Source organism: Panthera uncia, chromosome E1 (genome assembly GCF_023721935.1).
Source record: "Panthera uncia isolate 11264 chromosome E1, Puncia_PCG_1.0, whole genome shotgun sequence".
NCBI lineage: Eukaryota > Metazoa > Chordata > Mammalia > Carnivora > Felidae > Panthera > Panthera uncia.
Window position 1 is genome coordinate 12,291,583 of NC_064814.1, and position 18,547 is coordinate 12,310,129.

Genomic DNA, 18,547 nt, shown 5'->3' on the forward strand with positions numbered 1-18,547 from the left:
GAATGGGCATAGGGAGGGCTGTGAATTCAGTGTTGCCCCCCGAGTGAATCCCAGCCTAGGAGAGGGTAGAGGAGGCCTATGGCCTTTGTAAATGAAAAGGTGCCCCCGTGCTGGCAGGCTCCAGGGGGCCTGTGGTTTTACATCTGCTGGGTGGGCTGTGTGGGGGAGTGCTGATGGAACACAGCTTAGGGACAGACTGCTTTCTGAATTGGAATAACTTCATGGCTTCCCCTTCTCCCCCATGAAAGTCCTGAACTGCTCTGAAGCCCCTCCCTCCATCCCACTGGTCCGGGGTGGGGTAGTTGAGGCCAAGGGGAGCTGAAGGGGTGTAAACCGGATATGGACTTTGGTTTATTGGGAACTTGGGCAAACAGAAGGAGGAGGAAGGAGAGCCCACAGAGCAAAAACAGCTACTGTGGCCAGGGCTAGGCTGCGGCCAAGGTAGGAAGGCGGAGGGGATGGGTGACCGGGTCCTTGGCTTGGGGGAGGGACTTGTCCTGGGGTGCACACACCCATCCCTGTGCAGCCTAGAGGGTCAGCGGCTTGGGAGAAAACCAGACCTTTCCATTGACCTCTGTATTGTCGGCCTGGGGCTACTCCGGACGAACAGGAGGGGGTGGCGCTACCTTATCTGGGGCTTGCAGGCGGGTGGTAACCTTCCCTTAACCACCCCTCTCTCCCCCCACGCTTCTAGGGCCGGAGGGCCGCCGTCACGTTTCCTCTCCCAACCCCAGCATCGTGCCTCCCCCAGCTACCCCCGCCCCCCGACAGGTTTGCTCACTCTTAGTGCGGGAGGACACGCGGCCGCCTCGCACCCGGTCGACTTCGGAATGAGCCTCCGGGCGGTGCACCGGGAGGCGAGGGAGAGGAGGGCCTGCGGCCGGGGGCGGGGCGGCCGAGGTGAGGGGCTGCGCACCCGATTCCGCGCGGCTGGCCGCTCCGAGGGGGCCGCCCTGGGGGGATGAGGGCGGGGCCGGGGGCGGGGCTGCAGGACGGTCGAGCCCGGACTGGGGCCCCTGTAGCTCAACCCGAGCGCTGCGCACCCAGCCAGTCCGCCTGTCAGACCGCCTCCTCTCCAGCCGCCCGGCTTGCTGCCCTGCGGCGCCGGCCCTTCCTCATGCTGGCACCCCCGGCCTCCGAGACTGCGGTCCCCATGTCCCAGGCGGAGGCCGACCTGGCCCTGCGGCCCCCGCCGCCTCTCGCTGCCGCGGGGCCGCCCCGCCTCGGGCCCCCTCCTCGCCGGGCGCGCCGCTTCTCCGGGAAGGCTGAGACCCGGCCGCGCTCTTCCCGTCTCAGCCGCCGCAGCTCAGTCGACTTGGGGCTGCTGAGCTCTTGGTCCCAGCCAGCCTCACCCGCTCCGGAGCCCCCTGAGCCTCCGGACTCCGCTGAACCCGGCCCCGCGAAAAGCCCACCGCCTAGCTGCCCAGAACCCCCCGAGGGCCCGTGGACCGGGGGAGCCCCCGCGAAGGCTGCAGACTCAGCGCGTCCAGAGCTAGCAGTCTCGGCAGGAGGCCCGGGGTCCCGGGAACCGCCGAGGGTCCCCGAAGCCGCGGCTCGGGAGCGGCAGAGGGAGCAGGAGGAAAAGGAAGACACGGAGACCCAGGCAGTGGCAACGTCCCCGGACGGCCGATACCTCAAGTTTGACATCGAGATTGGACGTGGCTCGTTCAAGACGGTGTATCGAGGGCTGGACACCGACACCACGGTGGAGGTGGCCTGGTGTGAGCTGCAGGTGCGGCTGGGCACCCCCTCTGTGGCACCTGGGATGGGACCCTTTGGAGGTCCGGGGATGAGAAACCTAGGGGACAGCAGCAAGGGAGAGTTCTATTTTTCCAGTCAAATGTCTGGACACTCCTGCCCCACCTTGCTCTGATGATTAATGGATCTGACTGATTCTGGGCTGCAGAAGGAAAAACTGAGGCATGGGGTACATGGAAGCTCCCCTATGGGTTGTGGACATTTTAACTTTGAAGTCTCTGTACTCAACCCTGAGAGGTGGAAGATAGGATGCTAAATCGGGGAGGTAGCCAGTTTGGATCTGAAGGGGACCAATTTCCCTCAGTAGTAACAATCTCTTCCTTTCCCGTTCCCCTTAGTACTGAAACCCTCAGTGTGACCCTGGTCCTCCTCCTTCACCCTGGATCTTTGCAGATTAGGAGGCTGGGATGATGGAAGCTAGAAGCTGGGGCAGGGTCCTCTCCATTTCCAAAAGATTTAGAGTGGTGGTAGCAGGATGGGGCCCTCCCAGGCCCCTTCTGGAACAGTCAGACTTCTAGACTTCTCCACAACTGGGGGAGGGGGAGACAGAGAGCTCCAGCCCTGGCCTGAATCCAGTCCTTCTCCTCATCCCACTGTCTACCTGGGCTCTCCCTTCCCAGACCCAAAGGCACTGAACCCAATGGGCTTTAGGGGGATGTTGGTGTGAAGGATTTCTTCTCATGAAGGGAAGAACCCAGTTAAATCTGGGCCAGCAGCAGCTTTGGGCAGAGCCTGGGTAAGGGTCCTCCCCTCCAGCCCTGGCACTGGGCTCGCCCCTTGCGCCTGCCAGTGGCGCGCCCTAGGCTGTAGGCCAGGCAAGGAGAGGCAGCCAAACCAATGGGGTGGGGGGACGGGTGGCGAGGGATATGAGAGGGGGGCGGGACGGCCAGGGGCAGGGGGCGGTCTCCTGGTCCTGGATCTTTCTCTCTCTCTCTGTAACTCCCTCTGCAGCCCTCCGGCCTCCTGTCTGGATCTAGCAGTTCCCAGTTTCTGGGGCCAACCCCGTTGAGGGCCCCAATTCTCTGCCCGCTGTCAGCCTGCTGCCCGCCTGCTGCCTGCCCGCTGCCAGCCCGTGGGGCGTCCCCTCCCGCCCCACGGCTGGCCAGGGAGGCCACAAAGGCGCTATTGAGCTCGGGGCTCCTGGACGGGGCTGCATAAAGGCCCTTGTGTCCAGCGGGGGGGTCCAGGGGCGGCCCCAGGCCCAGGATGGGCGTGTCCTTGCAGCAGCCGGAGGGGGCGGACCGAGAATTCGGGGTATACAGCTCCTTGGGCGAGCGATGACCTAGCCCCATTCGCGACCTAGGCCCTTCCTCGTTTCTGGGGGGGTCCTGGGCCTGATGTGATCTTGACTCCCACCCATCCCCTACCCCCACAGACTCGGAAACTCTCTCGAACGGAGCGGCAGCGATTCTCTGAGGAAGTGGAGATGCTCAAGGGGCTGCAACATCCCAACATCGTCCGCTTCTACGATTCGTGGAAGTCGGTGCTGAAGGGCCAGGTTTGCATCGTACTGGTCACCGAACTCATGACCTCCGGCACGCTCAAGACGTGAGCTCTGCGCCTGGTGGTAGTGTTGGTTGGTGGGTGAACTGGTGGTGGGAGGTCCCCACTCCTTCTGGAACTTCTCCCAGGCTCCCCAAACTCCAGATTTAGGTCCAAAATCAGGCGCTCACCCACCCCTACTGCATCCCTGCCTTGGTGAGTGGCAGTGTCTACCCAGCACTCCAGCTGAAACTTGGGCGTCTCCCCAGATGCCTCCTTTGTCTCCGCTCTGTACATCCACCTTCTCCACCAGTCTGTCTCCAAGGCCCTTCTTAAAATGCCCCACTCTGCTTTCCCTGTTCCATGCGCTGCCACCTCAGTGGTCTGGAGCCCTGCAGCAGCCCCCTAAAGGGCCTTCCCCCACTCTGCCCTCACCTTTCGGAGCAGTCCTGTCTTCCCGCAGTCTGGTCAGCCTCTCTCCATTCCTTAAAACCCCTTAAAGGTTTCCCACCACCCTCAGGAAAAAGTCCACACTCCCTAACCTACTCACAAAGTCCTTAGGATTTAGCCTCCTCTTGAGCCTAAATTCTACAAAAACTGAATTCCCAGCACCTCCTCCCACCCTGCCCTATCACCGCCTGCGTGCCTTGGAGCACAGTGTCCCCTCGGCCTGGAAAGTCTCCATCCCTTCCCCTTTTCACCCTTGAACCCCTACTCATCCTTCAAGATGCAACATAAAAGTTATTTCCTTTCCGAAGCCCTCCCCCACGCCCAAGGCAGTTAGTCATCCCTTCCAGCACCCCCACAGCCCCTTGGCGCAGCCTTATCTGTGAATTTATGCCTGACCCATTTTGTAATCTCGGGTCTACTACCACACCCCCGACTCAGTTTCTCTGTGGGGCGCACCGCGGACTGAGCTAGAATAATGCTGAGAGAAAATGTGTACCTGGCGGTGCCGGTGGAACTAGGGTAACTTCCCAGTGGGGGTCTCCCCCCCCCCCCCCCCCCGTGTCTCCGCCCTGACCCTGGCTCTGCACCCCTCCCCCAGATACCTGAGGCGGTTCCGTGAGATGAAGCCGAGAGTTCTTCAGCGCTGGAGCCGCCAGATCCTTCGGGGGCTTCATTTCCTACACACCCGGGTACCCCCCATTCTGCACCGGGATCTCAAGTGCGACAACGTCTTTATCACAGGCCCTTCAGGGTCGGTCAAGATCGGGGACCTGGGCCTGGCCACGCTCAAGCGCGCCTCCTTTGCCAAGAGCGTGATAGGTGCGTTCCTCCAGGAGGTCCTTGCTATTCCTACCTCCCCCGCGTTAGAAGAGACCCTGGGGGCCCAGTCTCCCCAACTGGGTCCTTGGAGTTGCACGGAGTTACAAGAGCATGGGGAAAGTGGGGAGACTTATGGCATCCTCTCTCCCCCCCTCACCCCTCCCACACACATACACACACACACACACACACACACACACACACACACGGTGGGGAAGGGTCCGTTACTAGCACTCCAGAACTCCTGAGGTTGCTCACCCTCTCCGTCCTCCCCCTCCCTCCCACCTGGCCTGTGGTACGCCCATGAGGAAGGAGGAAGCCAGAGGGAGGCTCTGCAGCCTAATGCCTGCTGTGGATCCTACAGGGACCCCGGAGTTCATGGCCCCGGAGATGTACGAGGAAAAGTACGATGAGGCGGTGGACGTGTACGCGTTTGGCATGTGCATGCTGGAGATGGCTACCTCAGAGTACCCTTACTCCGAGTGCCAGAATGCCGCGCAAATCTACCGCAAAGTCACTTCGGTGAGAGGGGGCGGGGAGGGGAGACAATTCCAGATCTCCTCCCATTTTCCGACCCTTACCAGCCCGCGTCAATGCCCTTTCCCTTAGAGAAAGCAGGCTAGACGCAAAGATGCTCTGGTAAACACTGAAGGATATTGGATGCACACACGCCCTATCCCCTTACTAGCTGTTTAGAATAATGATGTGTGTAGCACTCTCTAGAGTTTGCAAACAATTTCACATCTGATCTTTCACCCGCAGCGTGAGCAGGGCGTCTCGTCCCGCCCTGCGCTTTACAAATGGGAAAACTGGCACACTGGGAGACTTGTTCAAGGTCATACTGTCGATACTTGGGCTGGGATTTGAAATCAAACCGTCCAGTAGCTGTCGCGGTGCCTTTGCGATTGCATGCCCTGCTGCCCCAGACGGGGTGAGGGGCAAGCAGAGAGCTGGGGCGCAGAGGCCTGGAGGCCTCATGCGTCCCCTTTCCTCTAGGGCACAAAGCCGAACAGCTTCTATAAGGTGAAGATGCCCGAGGTGAAGGAGATCATTGAAGGCTGCATCCGCACAGATAAGAACGAGAGGTGGGGTGGAGGGGGCAGGATGGGGGTGGATTCAGGGGCAGGGGTGGGGGGACGGCGGCAAGGCTCCGCTCACCGCAGCACTCCCCCCAGATTCACCATCCAGGACCTCCTGGCTCACGCCTTCTTCCGCGAGGAGCGCGGCGTGCACGTGGAGCTGGCGGAGGAGGACGACGGCGAGAAGCCCGGCCTCAAGCTCTGGCTGCGCATGGAGGACGCGCGGCGCGGGGGGCGCCCGCGGGACAACCAGGCCATAGAGTTCCTGTTCCAACTGGGCCGGGACGCGGCAGAGGAGGTGGCGCAGGAGATGGTGAGCAGAGGACAGACTGCCCTGCGGCTGGGCTTGTGCGTGGCCGGTCAGTGCCATGCGGGTGGGGGCGCCAGGGTGGTGGGAGGGGCACCCAACCTGCCCCTCTCAGAGCGTCTGGTAAGTGTCCCCCTGGCCCGCGCGCCTGAACACACGAACGCCCCAAGTGCGGGCTCACTGCACATTTCCTTTTCCAGAGCAAGCCCTGGGTCCTCCAGCCTGCCTTGCTCTGCTTCCTGCTGCTCTGATTTCCCTGGAATGCTCTTCTCTCCAATTTATTTATTTTTCTCTTTTCCACCCCCGCCTTGGTTTTTTTTGTTTTTGTTTTTGTTTTGTTTTGTTTTGTTTTTTCTTCCTCCCCTCTTTCTTCCTCCGTGCTCAGAACCAGGAATTTCAGGAAACCTGCCCCCTCTAGGGTCAAAATTAAATGCTTTGTTCCAGTTCAGCAGGTCCTCCATTACAGGACCCACCACCATTGGTCCTGTTTTATACCAGGATACACTCCTGTCTCTCTCCTCCACTGGACTATAAATTCCTTGAAGGCAGAGACTGTGTTCTATTGATTTTTCTGTCTCTGACAGTGCTCGGCACATGGTTGGAGCTCATTAATAATCCCACATTTGTACATGGCTTAGAGCACTTTCACATGCATTCGATTGTTGTTACCAACCCTGCCGGGAGTGATTTTATCCTGATGTATTGATGAGGAAATGGAAGGTTCAGAGAGGTTGAATATCTTGTCCAAGGTCCTGAGCAAGTAAGTGGCAGAGCTGGATTTAAACTCAGGCTGTTCAGATCTTAAGTCAGATCACCCTGCCCCACCTCCCTTACATGTGCTGCAAAGTTGGAGATGAATAAGGAGTTGATGAACAGAAGCTGCCAGCGCAGGAGAGGCATACATGGGAGAGAGAAGATGCAGGACTGTTTAGGAAGGCCTGAGAAGGGGAGAGAGTATGAGGTTCTTGATAGAAGAATGGCAGTTGAAAGTGTGGGGATCCTCTATGGTAGGTCTGGATAGGGAACCTGAGAATGTGTTTTTAAATGTAGCAGAACAGGTGTACTTAGCACAGCTCAAACCTGACCTAGGATCAAATCTTGATCCATTATGTACAGGGATTCTTTTCTTTTCTTTTTTTTTTTAATGTTTAAGTATTTATTTTTGAGAGAGAGAGGGAGAGAGAATGCATATATGTTGGCACACAAGCTGGGGAGGGGCAGAGAGCGAGGGAGAGAGACAATCCCAAGCAGGTTCCACACTGTCAGCGCAGAGCCTGACATGGGGGCTTGAACTCATGAACCATGAGATCGTTACCTGAGCTGAAATCAAGAGTCAGATGCTTAACTGACTGAGCCACCTAGGTGCCCCCCCCCCACTTTTTATTTGAGAGAGAGAGAGAGGGAACAGAAGGAAAGGGGCAAAGAGAGAGGAGGAGAGAGAGAATCTTCAGCATGTTAGGCTTGATCCCATGACCCTGAGATCATGACCTGAACTGAAATCAAGAGTCAGCTGCTCAACCAGCTGAGCCCACCCAGGTGCCCCAAACAGGGGATTCTTGATGATGACACACTATTGATACCTTTAGTTGGGAGACTGTCCTGTGTATTGTAGGATGTTGAGAAGAATTCCTGTCTTCTACTCACTAGATGCTAGTAGGACTGAGGTGTGACAACTACAGGTGTCTCCAAATATTGCCAAATGTTCCCCCTTACCCCTGAGAGCAGTCGATTTACTAGATAACCATGAACTAGTCACGGCTTTACTTATTTCTAAAACAGGGCTAAGCCCACTTCAGAAGGTTGTTGGGAGAATTTAATGATGATAATGTAAAGAGTTGCCAGTTAATGGACACAGTGCATGATCAATAAATATTAGTGTCCTTTCTCCAGGAGAAATATCCCGAGGCCTCAAGAAGGTGTCCTGATGGGTCTTTGAGTGGAGTCCTCACCTCAAACCGTGCTCCTCGCCCTCTTAACTCCAGGTGGCCCTGGGTCTAGTCTGTGAAGCTGACTACCAGCCAGTGGCCCGCGCAGTACGTGAACGAGTTGCTGCCATCCAGCGGAAGCGTGAGAAGCTGCGCAAAGCTAGGGAGTTGGAAGCCCTCCCCCCTGCACCAGGACCCCCACCAGCAGCTGTCCCCAAGACTCCTGGTCCCCCCAGTGTCTTCCCCCCTGAGCCTGAGGAGCCAGAGGCAGACCAGCACCAGTCTTTCCTCTTCCGCCATGCCAGCTACTCATCTACCACCTGTAAGCCACCCCTGACCTTGGGATATGGGATGTGACCTAGGTCCCAGAACCCTTGGCCTCTGCCCCCGCCCCACCCAGAAGTCCAATCCAGCAGCACTGTCACTTACCCTGCCTTCCACAACTAGCCACGAAGCTCCTTCTGGGAAAGAACTCCCACAGCTCCAGGCCCCTTCTTGCTCAGGCAGCCCCCCCACCCTGCTCTGCCACCCTTTATTTCCCCTTTTTTGATCCCCTCCCTCCCCCACCAGCGGATTGCGAGACTGATGGCTACCTCAGCTCCTCCGGCTTCCTGGATGCCTCAGACCCTGCCTTTCAGCCCCCTGGGGGGGTGCCATCCAGCCCCGCTGAGTCCCATCTCTGCCTGCCCTCGGTGAGAGGGGGTCACGTGGGGGGCTCCCAGACATTCCAAGCCTGTGACCTATCTTTCTCCTTGTAAAACCCAACCCCATGACCTAGCCCCATGTCCCTGGAAATCCACCACTCTGTCCTCATCTTCCTTAATTCCCTCTGCCTAGTACCCCCAGCATCCTTGACACCATCTCCCTGAACCCCCACAATTGTCTTCCTCTGACCTCGTGAACCTATTTCCCATTTCAGGCTTTTGCCCTGTCCATTCCACGTTCTGGCCCTGGCAGTGACTTTTCCCCAGGAGACAGGTAGGTTCTGGTAGGGGTTGGGGGGCAAGGGTGAGACATATGGCGGGTCCCAGTGTCCATTCTGACACTCCTACGTCCTTTTTCTTTTCTAGCTATGCCTCAGATGCAGCATCAGGTCTTAGTGATGTGGGAGAAGGGATGGGACGCATGAGGAGACCCCCGGGGAGAAATCTCCGGCGTAGACCCCGATCCCGGCTTCGGGTCACTAGTGTAAGGAAGGGGCATAGGAGATGGGGAGTAACCTACGGGACCAGGAGGGAACTGTCAGGGGCGGGTGAGGGAGGTCAGCCAAAAAAGGGGAGAACAGTGTGTGACTGGTACCATAGAGGCAGCCAGTCTGGTTTCTAATATCAGACTTTGGGGGCAGAGTCTGCTTCTGTCCAGTTCCAATCTGGCCACTGTCACTTGGTTGGAGTGGGGTGGGGGCATGTGATGAGGACAGAGGGCTTGACCTCCTCTCCTCTGCTGACTTTGAATCTGAAGGTCTCAGACCAGAATGACAGAGTGGTTGAGTGCCAGCTACAGACGCACAACAGCAAGATGGTGACCTTCCGATTTGATCTGGATGGCGACAGCCCGGAAGAGATTGCGGCTGCCATGGTGAGGGGGGAGGGAGAGGAGGACAGAGTCTTTGGGTCTAGGATAAGAGTCTCCCTCCGGATGTCCCCTGGTACTGAACTATCCCTTCCTCCCACCCAACAGCAAGGGTTTTTAAAGCATGATGACACTGAAGACATCTGCTCTTGTTCTGAGGGCAATTTTTATCTATTCAGTGAGGTTTGGATCCTCAGCTAGAGCAATTTCAGACTAACACAGGGTACACACAGATGCTGTGGTGAGGTACACGCTAGACACATGATACTGTGGCCATGAGTAAAGGGTGGTCTGGGGACAACAGGGAGAAGATGTAGAACTTATTCAAAGTCGTGACAGATGGTTAAGAACAGCAGTGAAGACTGAAAAGGGCAGGTCTAGAGGAAGTACAGCATCAGGACAGGCATGGAAGCAGGGAGTGACTTGGAATATGGGGTGGAGGAGGGGGGCTTCATGAGGAGACCACTGTCACTAGAACTAAGAGTTCCTCTAGGAGACTTGTGGAAGTGAGGTTGGGCATGTGGAGTAGGCTCAGATTATAGACAGTCTTAAGAGTTAGATGGAGTGTAACATGGTGAGAATAGGCTTTAAGAAGACCATTCTGCCATGGGAAGTGGGAGAGGGTCGGGGGTAGGGAATCCAGTTGGCAGATGGATACAAGAAGCCACAAATGGTCCAAGGAGAAAATGGATTATGGGGGAAGAAAAGAAGAAAAGGGGAGCATCTGAGGGTTGTTTCAGGAAAATAAGTTACTCTGTAATCCAGTTTTTTATTCTATTTATTTAAGTGTATTTATTTATTTTGAGAGAGAGAAGGAGCATGAGTAGGAGAAGGGCAGCGAGAGAAGGAGAGAGAATCCCTTGAGGGCTCTGCACTGTCAGCACAGAACCCAATGCGGGGCTCGATCCCACGAACGTGAGATCATGACCTGAGCTGAGATCAAGAGTTGGACGCTTAACTGACTGAGCCACCCTGGCACCCTTCCAGACATTTATTGATGTAATACAATACAAATAATAGATGCTCAGGAAACATTTGCTGAGTTGAAATGATAGGGAGTTAGGGAGAGAGGATATCATGGGCAATTTGGAGCGTGGAGAAGCTAGTGGGAGTAGACCGTTAAAGGAGAGAAGAAGTTGGAAAATGAAAGTAGATGTTCTTAGGGGTCATGATGACCTTGAATGACAGAGAGGCTGGCAAGATCCTCCCTGGGAGCACAACACGGTCAGGCAGGCCTGGAGGCAGAAGTGGATCGAGGAGTTGTCAGCATGGAAGGGAGAGTGAAGGGAGACGAGCTTGAGAAGCCAGAGGCAGAGAGGGTCTGAGAGTGGGTCTCAGTGGATACCCCCATTTCTGGGATGGGTGAAATAGGTCATCAAAGGACACAGAGGTGGAGCCTGAGAGGTAGGAGGAGCCCTAGAAAATGTTAGGGAAAACTGAGGGAAAAGACAGTTTCAAGGAGGTGATGTGGGGTAAAGCCTGAGGCGAGCCCACACTGACTTTTGTCAGGAGAAGGTCTTTGTGCGAAACCAGCTTCCCTGGAGTGGGGGAAATGGATGCCAGCCTCTGTGGTGAAGGAGTGAGGGGAATGCGAGAAGCATCAGGCTTCGGGAACTCTCTTTAAAGCTTCCCCTCCATCATGTCACTCACCTTGTATCCAGGACAAAGACAAAATATCACTCGGCACACCGGCTTATCATCTTCCATCAAGCCACTTGACCCTTCAAGAATCTTTCCTCCGACCACACTGGTGTCTGAATGGTCCCCTGACGAGGCTGGCTGCCTTTCCGCTTCTGCCTCCATCTCCTCAGGGGTCTCTTGCCTTGAAAGGCTTCTCTACTAGGCTTTCAAGCACACTCAGATCCCACACAGCCAAAGGGACCCCTCCCCCTGACCACAGGGGTCACCCTCCACGCGTCTACAGCAGACTTGGGTCTGCTCTTCCTGCTGTTTGTCCCTACATTTTTTTTAAAGCTTATTTATTTTGAGCGAGAGAGAGAGAGAGAGAGAGAGAAAATCCCAAGCAGGCTCCATGCTGCCAGCACAGAATCCAATGCAGGGCTTGAACTCATAAAACCCTGAGTTCATGACCTGAGTCAAAACCAAGAGTTGGATGCTTAACTGACTGAGCCACCCAGGTGCCCCCTTGCCCCTACATTGTTAATGGCTACCTGTAGTTACAGAGTAAGGTCCCAATTCTGGAGAATGGCCTTTCTTTTTTTTTTTTAAGCTCTTTTCTTTTAATGTTTATTCTTGAGAGAGAGACAGAGACAGAGATGAGTGGGGGAGGGGCAGAGCCAGAGAGGGACACAGAATCTGAAGCGGGCTCCAGGCTCTGATGTGTCAGCACAGAGCCTGACACAGGGCTTGAACTCACGAACTGGGAGATGATGACCTGAGCCGAAGTCGGATGCTTAACTGACTGAGCCACCCAGGCACCCCTGGAGCATGGCCTTTAAAACTCCCAGCACTCCCAGCTCTGCTCTGGTCTTGACTGTTTTGTGAATGTCCTATGTCCTCTCATACCTCACAGCTGTTAATTCATGCCATTCTCTCTGCCCTTCTCTTCCCGACGAACAGCATGGAACAGGAAAGAGTGGGCTTTCACTGAAGACCCGAGTTCAAATTTCAGCTCTGTGATTTACTGATTTGGTGAATTGGGGCAAATTTCTTAAGCTCTCTGAACCTCAGTTGCTCATCAGTAAAACGATAGTACTCATTTGGCAAAGGTGTTCTGATATGATATGTAATTTATGAGAAGTGAGATCACATATGAGAAATGAAATTATACGAGAAGTGTCCGTACATGGTAGGTCCTCGATGAAGGGTTGCTTTGAGGCTCAGCTCTGTGTGGCCATCCCAGCTTCCCATATCCCCCCTCGGTGGCATGACCTGCTCTCTCTTTGGAATGGCATTTAAAAAAAATTGTGGCAGAAAACACATACCATAAAATTTACCATGTTAACCATTTTTAAGTATACAGTTCAGTGGGGTCAAGTATATTCACTTTGTCGTGAAACAGATCTCCAGAACTTCTTCATCTTGCAAATCTGAAACTGTACCCATTAGACACCTCTCCCTTTCTGCTGGTATTGCATTTGATCTGTACCTTGACCACAGTGCCTTTCCTACCATGGACTGACTTGCAGTAAATTGAGTTGTGTAGATATGTGTCTCTTCTACTAGATCTTGGACTTCTTCGGGACTAGGACTTTGTTACATGCTTTTCTGCATTCCTCACCTAGAACAATGTACCCGTACCTACAACAATGCCTGGCACATAGTATGTGCTCTAGTGTTTGTGAAATTGAATGTTATGTTTGCCATTTATTGCCTTATTTTCACTTAGTGTGTGTGTGTGTGTGTGTGTGTGTAAGCCTGCATGGTTTATGAGCCCTATGAGAGCAGGAGTTATGTCCAAAAGCATATGATGCAACCATGGGAAGAACTCAGGCTCCGGCTTTAGACAAGTCTGGGGGCAAATCCTGTGATGTTAGGCAGACTGAACTTAACCTTTTTGAGCATTGGTTATCTTAACTCTAAAATGGGGTTGTTGGGGCACCTGGCTGGCTCAGTCAGTAGAGCATGCAACTCTTGATCTTGGGGTTGTGAGTTCGAGCCCCATGTTGGGTGTAGAGGTTACTTAAAATTAAATCTTTTTTTAAAAAATCAATAAAATAAAATGGGGTTGTTAACACAGACCCGAGAGAGCTGTTGTTGGTGTTAGATGAGCTCAGACATGTAAAGCATCTGGGCCATGATGCATCCTAGGGATGTTAGCTCCTGTCCTCGAAGGTGTATTTCTCCTCGCACCACATGGTGCCTGGCATACAGTAGATACTTACTGAATACTTATTTTAGGTGGGTGGTTGGCAGAGCAGTGGGGTAAAGTGTTGGTTTTTAAAAACTTTTTTTTAATGTTTATTTATTTTTGAGACAGAGAAATACAGAGCCTGAACGACGGAGGGTCAGAGAGAGGGAGACACAGTATCTGAAGCAGGCTCCAAGCTGTGAGCACAGAGCCAGATGCAGGGCTCGAACTCACAGACTGTGAGATCATGACCTGAGCCAAAGTCGGATGCTTAACTGACTGAGCCACCCAGGTGCCCCGAAGGGTTGGTTTTTAAAGATCAGTGCAGGGGAGAGAGATGAGCGAGATAACAGCCCTCTGTCCCCTTCCTGCTGACCCTTGCCAGGTGTATAATGAGTTCATTCTGCCCTCGGAGCGAGCCGGATTCCTGAGCCGCATTCGGGAGATCATCCAGCGAGTGGAGACCCTGTTGAAGAGAGATACTGGCCCTGTAGAGGCTGCTGAGGACCCCCTGGGCCCCCAGGTCAGACCTCTTAGATCATCTTTGGGGGGGGGACAGACTCTCTGCTCCAGACTTCATTACTCTCTGCCAACACCAGCCCCCGTGACTCTAACTCCTTCATCTGTGTGACCCTAACACAGTGGTTCTTACCCCATTTGAGTATCTGATGAAAGCCATGGGCCCTTGTTCTAGAAAAATGTGTTCAATGCATACTTTTCTTTTTAACCCATTATTCTGGTAGAATTTCAGACTTACAGAGAGAAGTTGCAAGAATTGTACAAAGAACTCCTACTCTTTGCCCAGATTTGCCAACTATTACTGTTTTGTCATGTTAGCTTTATCATTCTCTTCTTCTCTCCCGTCTCTGTATGTATGTGCACATATTATTTTTTTCTGAACCATTTGGGAGTGAATTGCAGACATCATACCCCCCTACCTGTAAATATTTTAGCACATGCACTTTTGAGTCCCTTGAAACTCCTCTTTAGGCTCCTAGAAGTTCATGAGCCCTAGATTAAGCCCTGGCTGAACTGCCATCTAAGACTCAGCTCTTCCCCACTGTGACCATGGGCCCCTTCCTCTCCCTCAGGTGGAGCCAGCATCATTGCCTGCCCTCTCTGACCCCCTCCCAGACCCATCCCGTGGTATGTACTGCGTTCTGTCCCTACTCATCACAACCTTTGCAGCTGCTCCTGGGAAGGGCTTAGGGATTGGGGGACAGGGCACTCAGCACACCTTTCTCGCCAGCAGAGCTCCAGAGCAGCACCTCCCTGGAGCAGAGTTGCTGGGCAGCCTTCTCCACCTCGCCATCTTCTCCTGGAACCCCCTTGTCTCCTGGAAACCTGTTTTCCCCCGGAACTCCTGTCTCCCCAAGTCCCATTTTCCCCATCACTTCTCCCCCATGTTGCCCCAGTCCTGTCCCATTCTCCCAAGTCTCTTCAAATCTCTCTCCACAGACCCTCAGCTCCCCACTGGCATTCTCCCCCAGTGCTGCCCAGTTCCCTGGCCCTGCCTCTCAGTCTCTGCCGAGTTGCCTTCTCCCTTCTCCACCTGCCTTCTCTCCCAGTTGTTCTCAGGTCACCATTACTCCTCCTTCCTTTCCCCACTGCCCCTCTGCTTCCCCCCTTCCCTCCACCACAGCAGCCCCTCTCCTCTCTCTGGCTAGTGCCTTCTCACTGGCTGTGATGACCGTGGCCCAGTCCCTGCTGTCTCCCTCACCTGGGCTCCTGTCCCAGTCTCCTCCAGCCCCTCCTGCTCCCCTCCCTAGCTTGCCCCTGCCCCCTCCCCCTGCTCCTTGTGGCCAGGATAGGCCTTCACCCCCAACAGCTGAGACCGAGAGTGAGGTGAGTAGGAAACCAAGAGGGATGGTTAGGGGAGCTCCACTCTGGATCATTTCCCTTCTCATGGACCCACACTTTGCAGGTCCCACCAAATCCTGCTCGGCCACTCCTGGGCGAAGCCAGACTAGCGCCCATCTCTGAAGGTGAGGCCTCTGACCACTGACCTTCCCCTGCCACCTTCCACTTCATACCCTGCCAATTTCTCTCCCTTCTTTCATGACTCTTTCCTTCTCTCTCGACAGAGGGAAAGCCACAGCTTGTGGGGCGTTTCCAAGTGACTTCATCCAAGGAACCAGCTGAGCCTCTACCCCTGCAACCAACATTCCCAACTCTCTCCACTTCCCTGAAGCCTCCAACCCCTCAGCTGACCTCGGAGAGCTCAGACACAGAGGATAGTGCTGGAGGCGGGCCGGAGGCCAGGGAGGCTCTAGCCGAAAGTGACCGTGCAGCTGAAGGCCTAGCGGCTGGAGCTGAGGAGGAAGGGGACGATGGGAAGGAACCCCGAGGGGGGGGCAGCCCCCCACCCCAGAGCCATCCCAGCCCAGTGTGGATGAACTACTCATACAGCAGCCTGTGTCTGAGCAGTGAGGAGTCAGAGAGCAGCGGGGAGGATGAGGAATTCTGGGCTCAGCTTCAGAGTCTTCGGCAGAAGTGAGTCTGGGGAGGAAGGATAAGAGGTGGACTTGGGAGAGCAAAGCATGTGGCTAGCCCTCATGGTCCTGGTGCTTCCTCAGGCACTTGTCGGAGGTGGAGGCACTACAGACACTACAGAAAAAGGAAATTGAGGACTTGTACAGCCGGCTTGGGAAGCAGCCCCCGCCGGGTATTGTGGCCCCAGCTGCTATGCTGTCCAGCCGCCAGCGCCGCCTCTCCAAGGGCAGTTTCCCCACCTCCCGCCGCAACAGCCTGCAGCGCTCTGAGCCCCCGGGCCCTGGTGAGACCGCAGTGGCCAGGCTCCCTTCTTTCCCAGGTCCCCTTCCCTACTGATCTGACTTTCTTCCAGGCCCTGGGGGTCTGCCCCTTGGTTTGGGGGCATTAGCCCCCCTCTCCCCGTGGCCCCTTCCCTCACTCAGTGCTCTCCCTCCCCATCCTGCACCCAGGCATCATGCGAAGGAACTCCCTGAGTGGCAGCAGCACCGGCTCCCAGGAGCAGCGGGCAAGCAAGGGGGTGACATTCGCCGGGGATGTTGGCAGGATGGTGAGGGCAGGCCCAAGGGAGGGCGAGCCCAGGGAATGGTAACTGGCTGCAGCTTCACCCTTCTCCCATCCTGAAGGTTTCGTCAGTGCTTTTTCTTTTCCCTCCAGTGAATTCAGAACAGAAGCCATGTGTCTCTCCCATACCAGGGCCCATGATGGAGTTCGTGCTCTCAGAATCTGCTGACCAACACAGCTCCGCAAGAAGACCCCAGTACTGAGGAAGTAGAAGGCCAAAGGGGCATGGAGAGTGCTGCTCCATTAGAAGGAAGAGCCAAACACAGGGAATGATTTACTGTGTAGAAGGTGTCAATTCTGCAACCTACCATCCTCATTCCTCCACCTCCCCAGCCAAAGGTCAACCACTAAGCAATTCCACTCAAGCCCTAATGCTTCTAGAGGGCACACTCCCAGCTGAACAAGTGTAGGGGGTGTACTCACATAGAATTGGCAACAGTCAATTAAAATGCTGAAAACTAGGAATCTGTGATTCTGACTCTGTTGTGTCTTAAGAACTGGGAGTAAAGGCTTGTGGGGTAAGGCAGGGGAAAATTTAGAAGGGACTCTTCTCACAATGGGAGAAAGGCTAGAAGCTGCCCAGCTTTCTGGCTTCCTGCCAGCAGTTCATGAGGAAACTGCAAGATCAACCAACGATGCACTTGACCAAGCTAAGATCTCATCTAGACTCCACCTTAGGCCTACAAAGCAAGGTCCAAGTGGAAATTCAAAGAATTTTAATTCCCTCATCTTTCATCTACACCTCTCAGAATGGGTAAAGGCAGGAAAGTTGGAGTTGGGGTGTATTGTTTTTAAGGGTAGAGGACAAAAGAGTGACCTTCCCTCCCTGGAGACATAGTTTGGTCTCACACAGCCCAGTGACCTACCATGATCTCTCCCTTAAATCAGATGGAAACATCTCATGGAAAAAAGTAATTCTAGTTAAACATTTACAGCTCCCTGGGGCAATGCCACTGCTGCAGCTACTGCTTGTGGAGCTTTCCAGCATGGTCATGCCATCCCTCAGCTTCAACACACTCATCTTGGCTCCAAGAGAGGTGACTCAGTTTATTATTCTCAACCTAACCCCATCTTTTCCACTTTAGGCTCCAACACCACACAGAGCTGCCACCCCACCCCTATAACAGCTAAGCCCCTGGGAGGTGGAGAAGGTAAACCACAAAGTTAGAAAGACCAAGAAAAGCCAAGGTCAAGGTTGCACAACTCTCAAATAAGGAAACATACTATAAGAAGGGCTCAGTGACTGGACACAGTGAGCATGAAGTGGCCAATATTCCCTTGACCAGGCCAAACGCAATAAATCCCTGGCTTCTTGGGCTCATTCATCGTCCAAGGTTGAGGCCAGCAAATCTGTGTGCAGGGTTTGATTTCCACAGGGTCATGGGGCATCATCCACCACGTGAAGGGGCTCCAGCAGGTTGGAGATGCATAGCGCCCATCTGGTTCAGGGTCCCGATGCCCTCTCCATGGCTCGGGCTCGGGCAGCTTTGGCCTCGTCCTCCAGCTCATCTAGGAAACGCTCCTGGGACACGGAGTAGAAGGTGTAACCATCTGGGGAAGTGGGTTCAGGAAACCACTTGGAGTATGCACATTGCCTTTTCCTAGCCTTGTTCCACCGCCCTTGTTATTCTCTCACCCTCCCAAATCAGTGATTGGATCTTCCGCCCTCTGCTTTTCTGAGCCTTGATTATTCCGTTATTATTGACAAGGCATATTAAAAGAGCATCTTACAGTGACAAAGTAAGGTACATTAAACGCTTGGCTCAGCATCAGAAATGGCCAAGACTTTCACAGCTCTGGCTCTTTTTACCACCCCCACACTACCTAGTACTCGCCACTGTTCCCCTGTCCCTGCCCCCATATGCCGTCTCCTGAGCCTACAGTTCGAACGGATACAAATAGCTAACACCAGGGCCCCGATGCCCAGGCCGGTCACGATGTTCCGGGTCCGCCGCTGTGGTAGAGTCTTCTGCCACTGGGCGAGCTGCACCTGCCGCATGAACTGCAGCTGCGCGGGAGTCAGCTTCTCGCGAGTTGGGTCGATGCGCTGAGCCACGGGGGCCTTTCCACTCTTGGCATCGAGAGAATCACCAGCTCCTGGCGCCGCCATGTTGCCGCTCCGCCCTTCGTAGCCCCAAGGCGCGGGGCTTGCTGGGAATAGCCGTCCTTGGCCGCAGCAGCGGACTCTGGGAATTGTAGTCCGCGTTTTCTTTCGCGAGGGGAGTGCGGCTCTTGGCCTTAGGGGAAGGGGGGGGGGGGTGGCGAACCAGCCGAGCTCTCTGATTGGCTG

The 18,547-nt window shown here is 54.8% G+C and overlaps 2 protein-coding genes across 5 annotated transcripts; one reads left to right on the forward strand and one right to left on the reverse strand.

The window, feature by feature from the left end:
- Window positions 1-73: 73 nt before the first annotated feature.
- Window positions 74-16,729, forward strand: WNK4 (WNK lysine deficient protein kinase 4). 4 transcript variants are annotated; one of them, XM_049636142.1, is made up of 19 exons: window positions 74-1,732; window positions 3,134-3,306; window positions 4,289-4,509; window positions 4,874-5,031; window positions 5,506-5,594; window positions 5,685-5,901; window positions 7,878-8,142; window positions 8,391-8,512; window positions 8,740-8,798; window positions 8,891-9,008; window positions 9,282-9,398; window positions 13,589-13,726; window positions 14,295-14,349; window positions 14,453-15,048; window positions 15,128-15,188; window positions 15,288-15,696; window positions 15,780-15,979; window positions 16,146-16,243; window positions 16,351-16,729. In XM_049636142.1, the coding sequence occupies exons 1-19, from the start codon at window positions 962-964 to the stop codon at window positions 16,351-16,353; spliced, it is 3,870 nt and encodes a 1,289-aa protein (XP_049492099.1). In that variant the 5' UTR covers window positions 74-961; the 3' UTR covers window positions 16,354-16,729. The 4 variants fall into 4 exon arrangements, with proteins under 4 accessions (XP_049492099.1, XP_049492097.1, XP_049492098.1 ...); XM_049636140.1 differs by having other exon boundaries at window positions 16,390-16,729; XM_049636141.1 differs by having other exon boundaries at window positions 14,456-15,048; window positions 16,390-16,729.
- A 550-nt stretch (window positions 16,730-17,279) lies between these two features.
- On the reverse strand, window positions 17,280-18,474 carry LOC125926588 (cytochrome c oxidase assembly factor 3 homolog, mitochondrial). The gene is made up of 2 exons (XM_049636153.1): window positions 18,154-18,474; window positions 17,280-17,808 (listed from the first exon to the last, which is right to left on the reverse strand). Exons 1-2 carry the CDS (start codon window positions 18,365-18,367, stop codon window positions 17,702-17,704), a joined length of 321 nt encoding a protein of 106 aa, XP_049492110.1. The 5' UTR covers window positions 18,368-18,474; the 3' UTR covers window positions 17,280-17,701.
- Window positions 18,475-18,547: the final 73 nt, after the last annotated feature.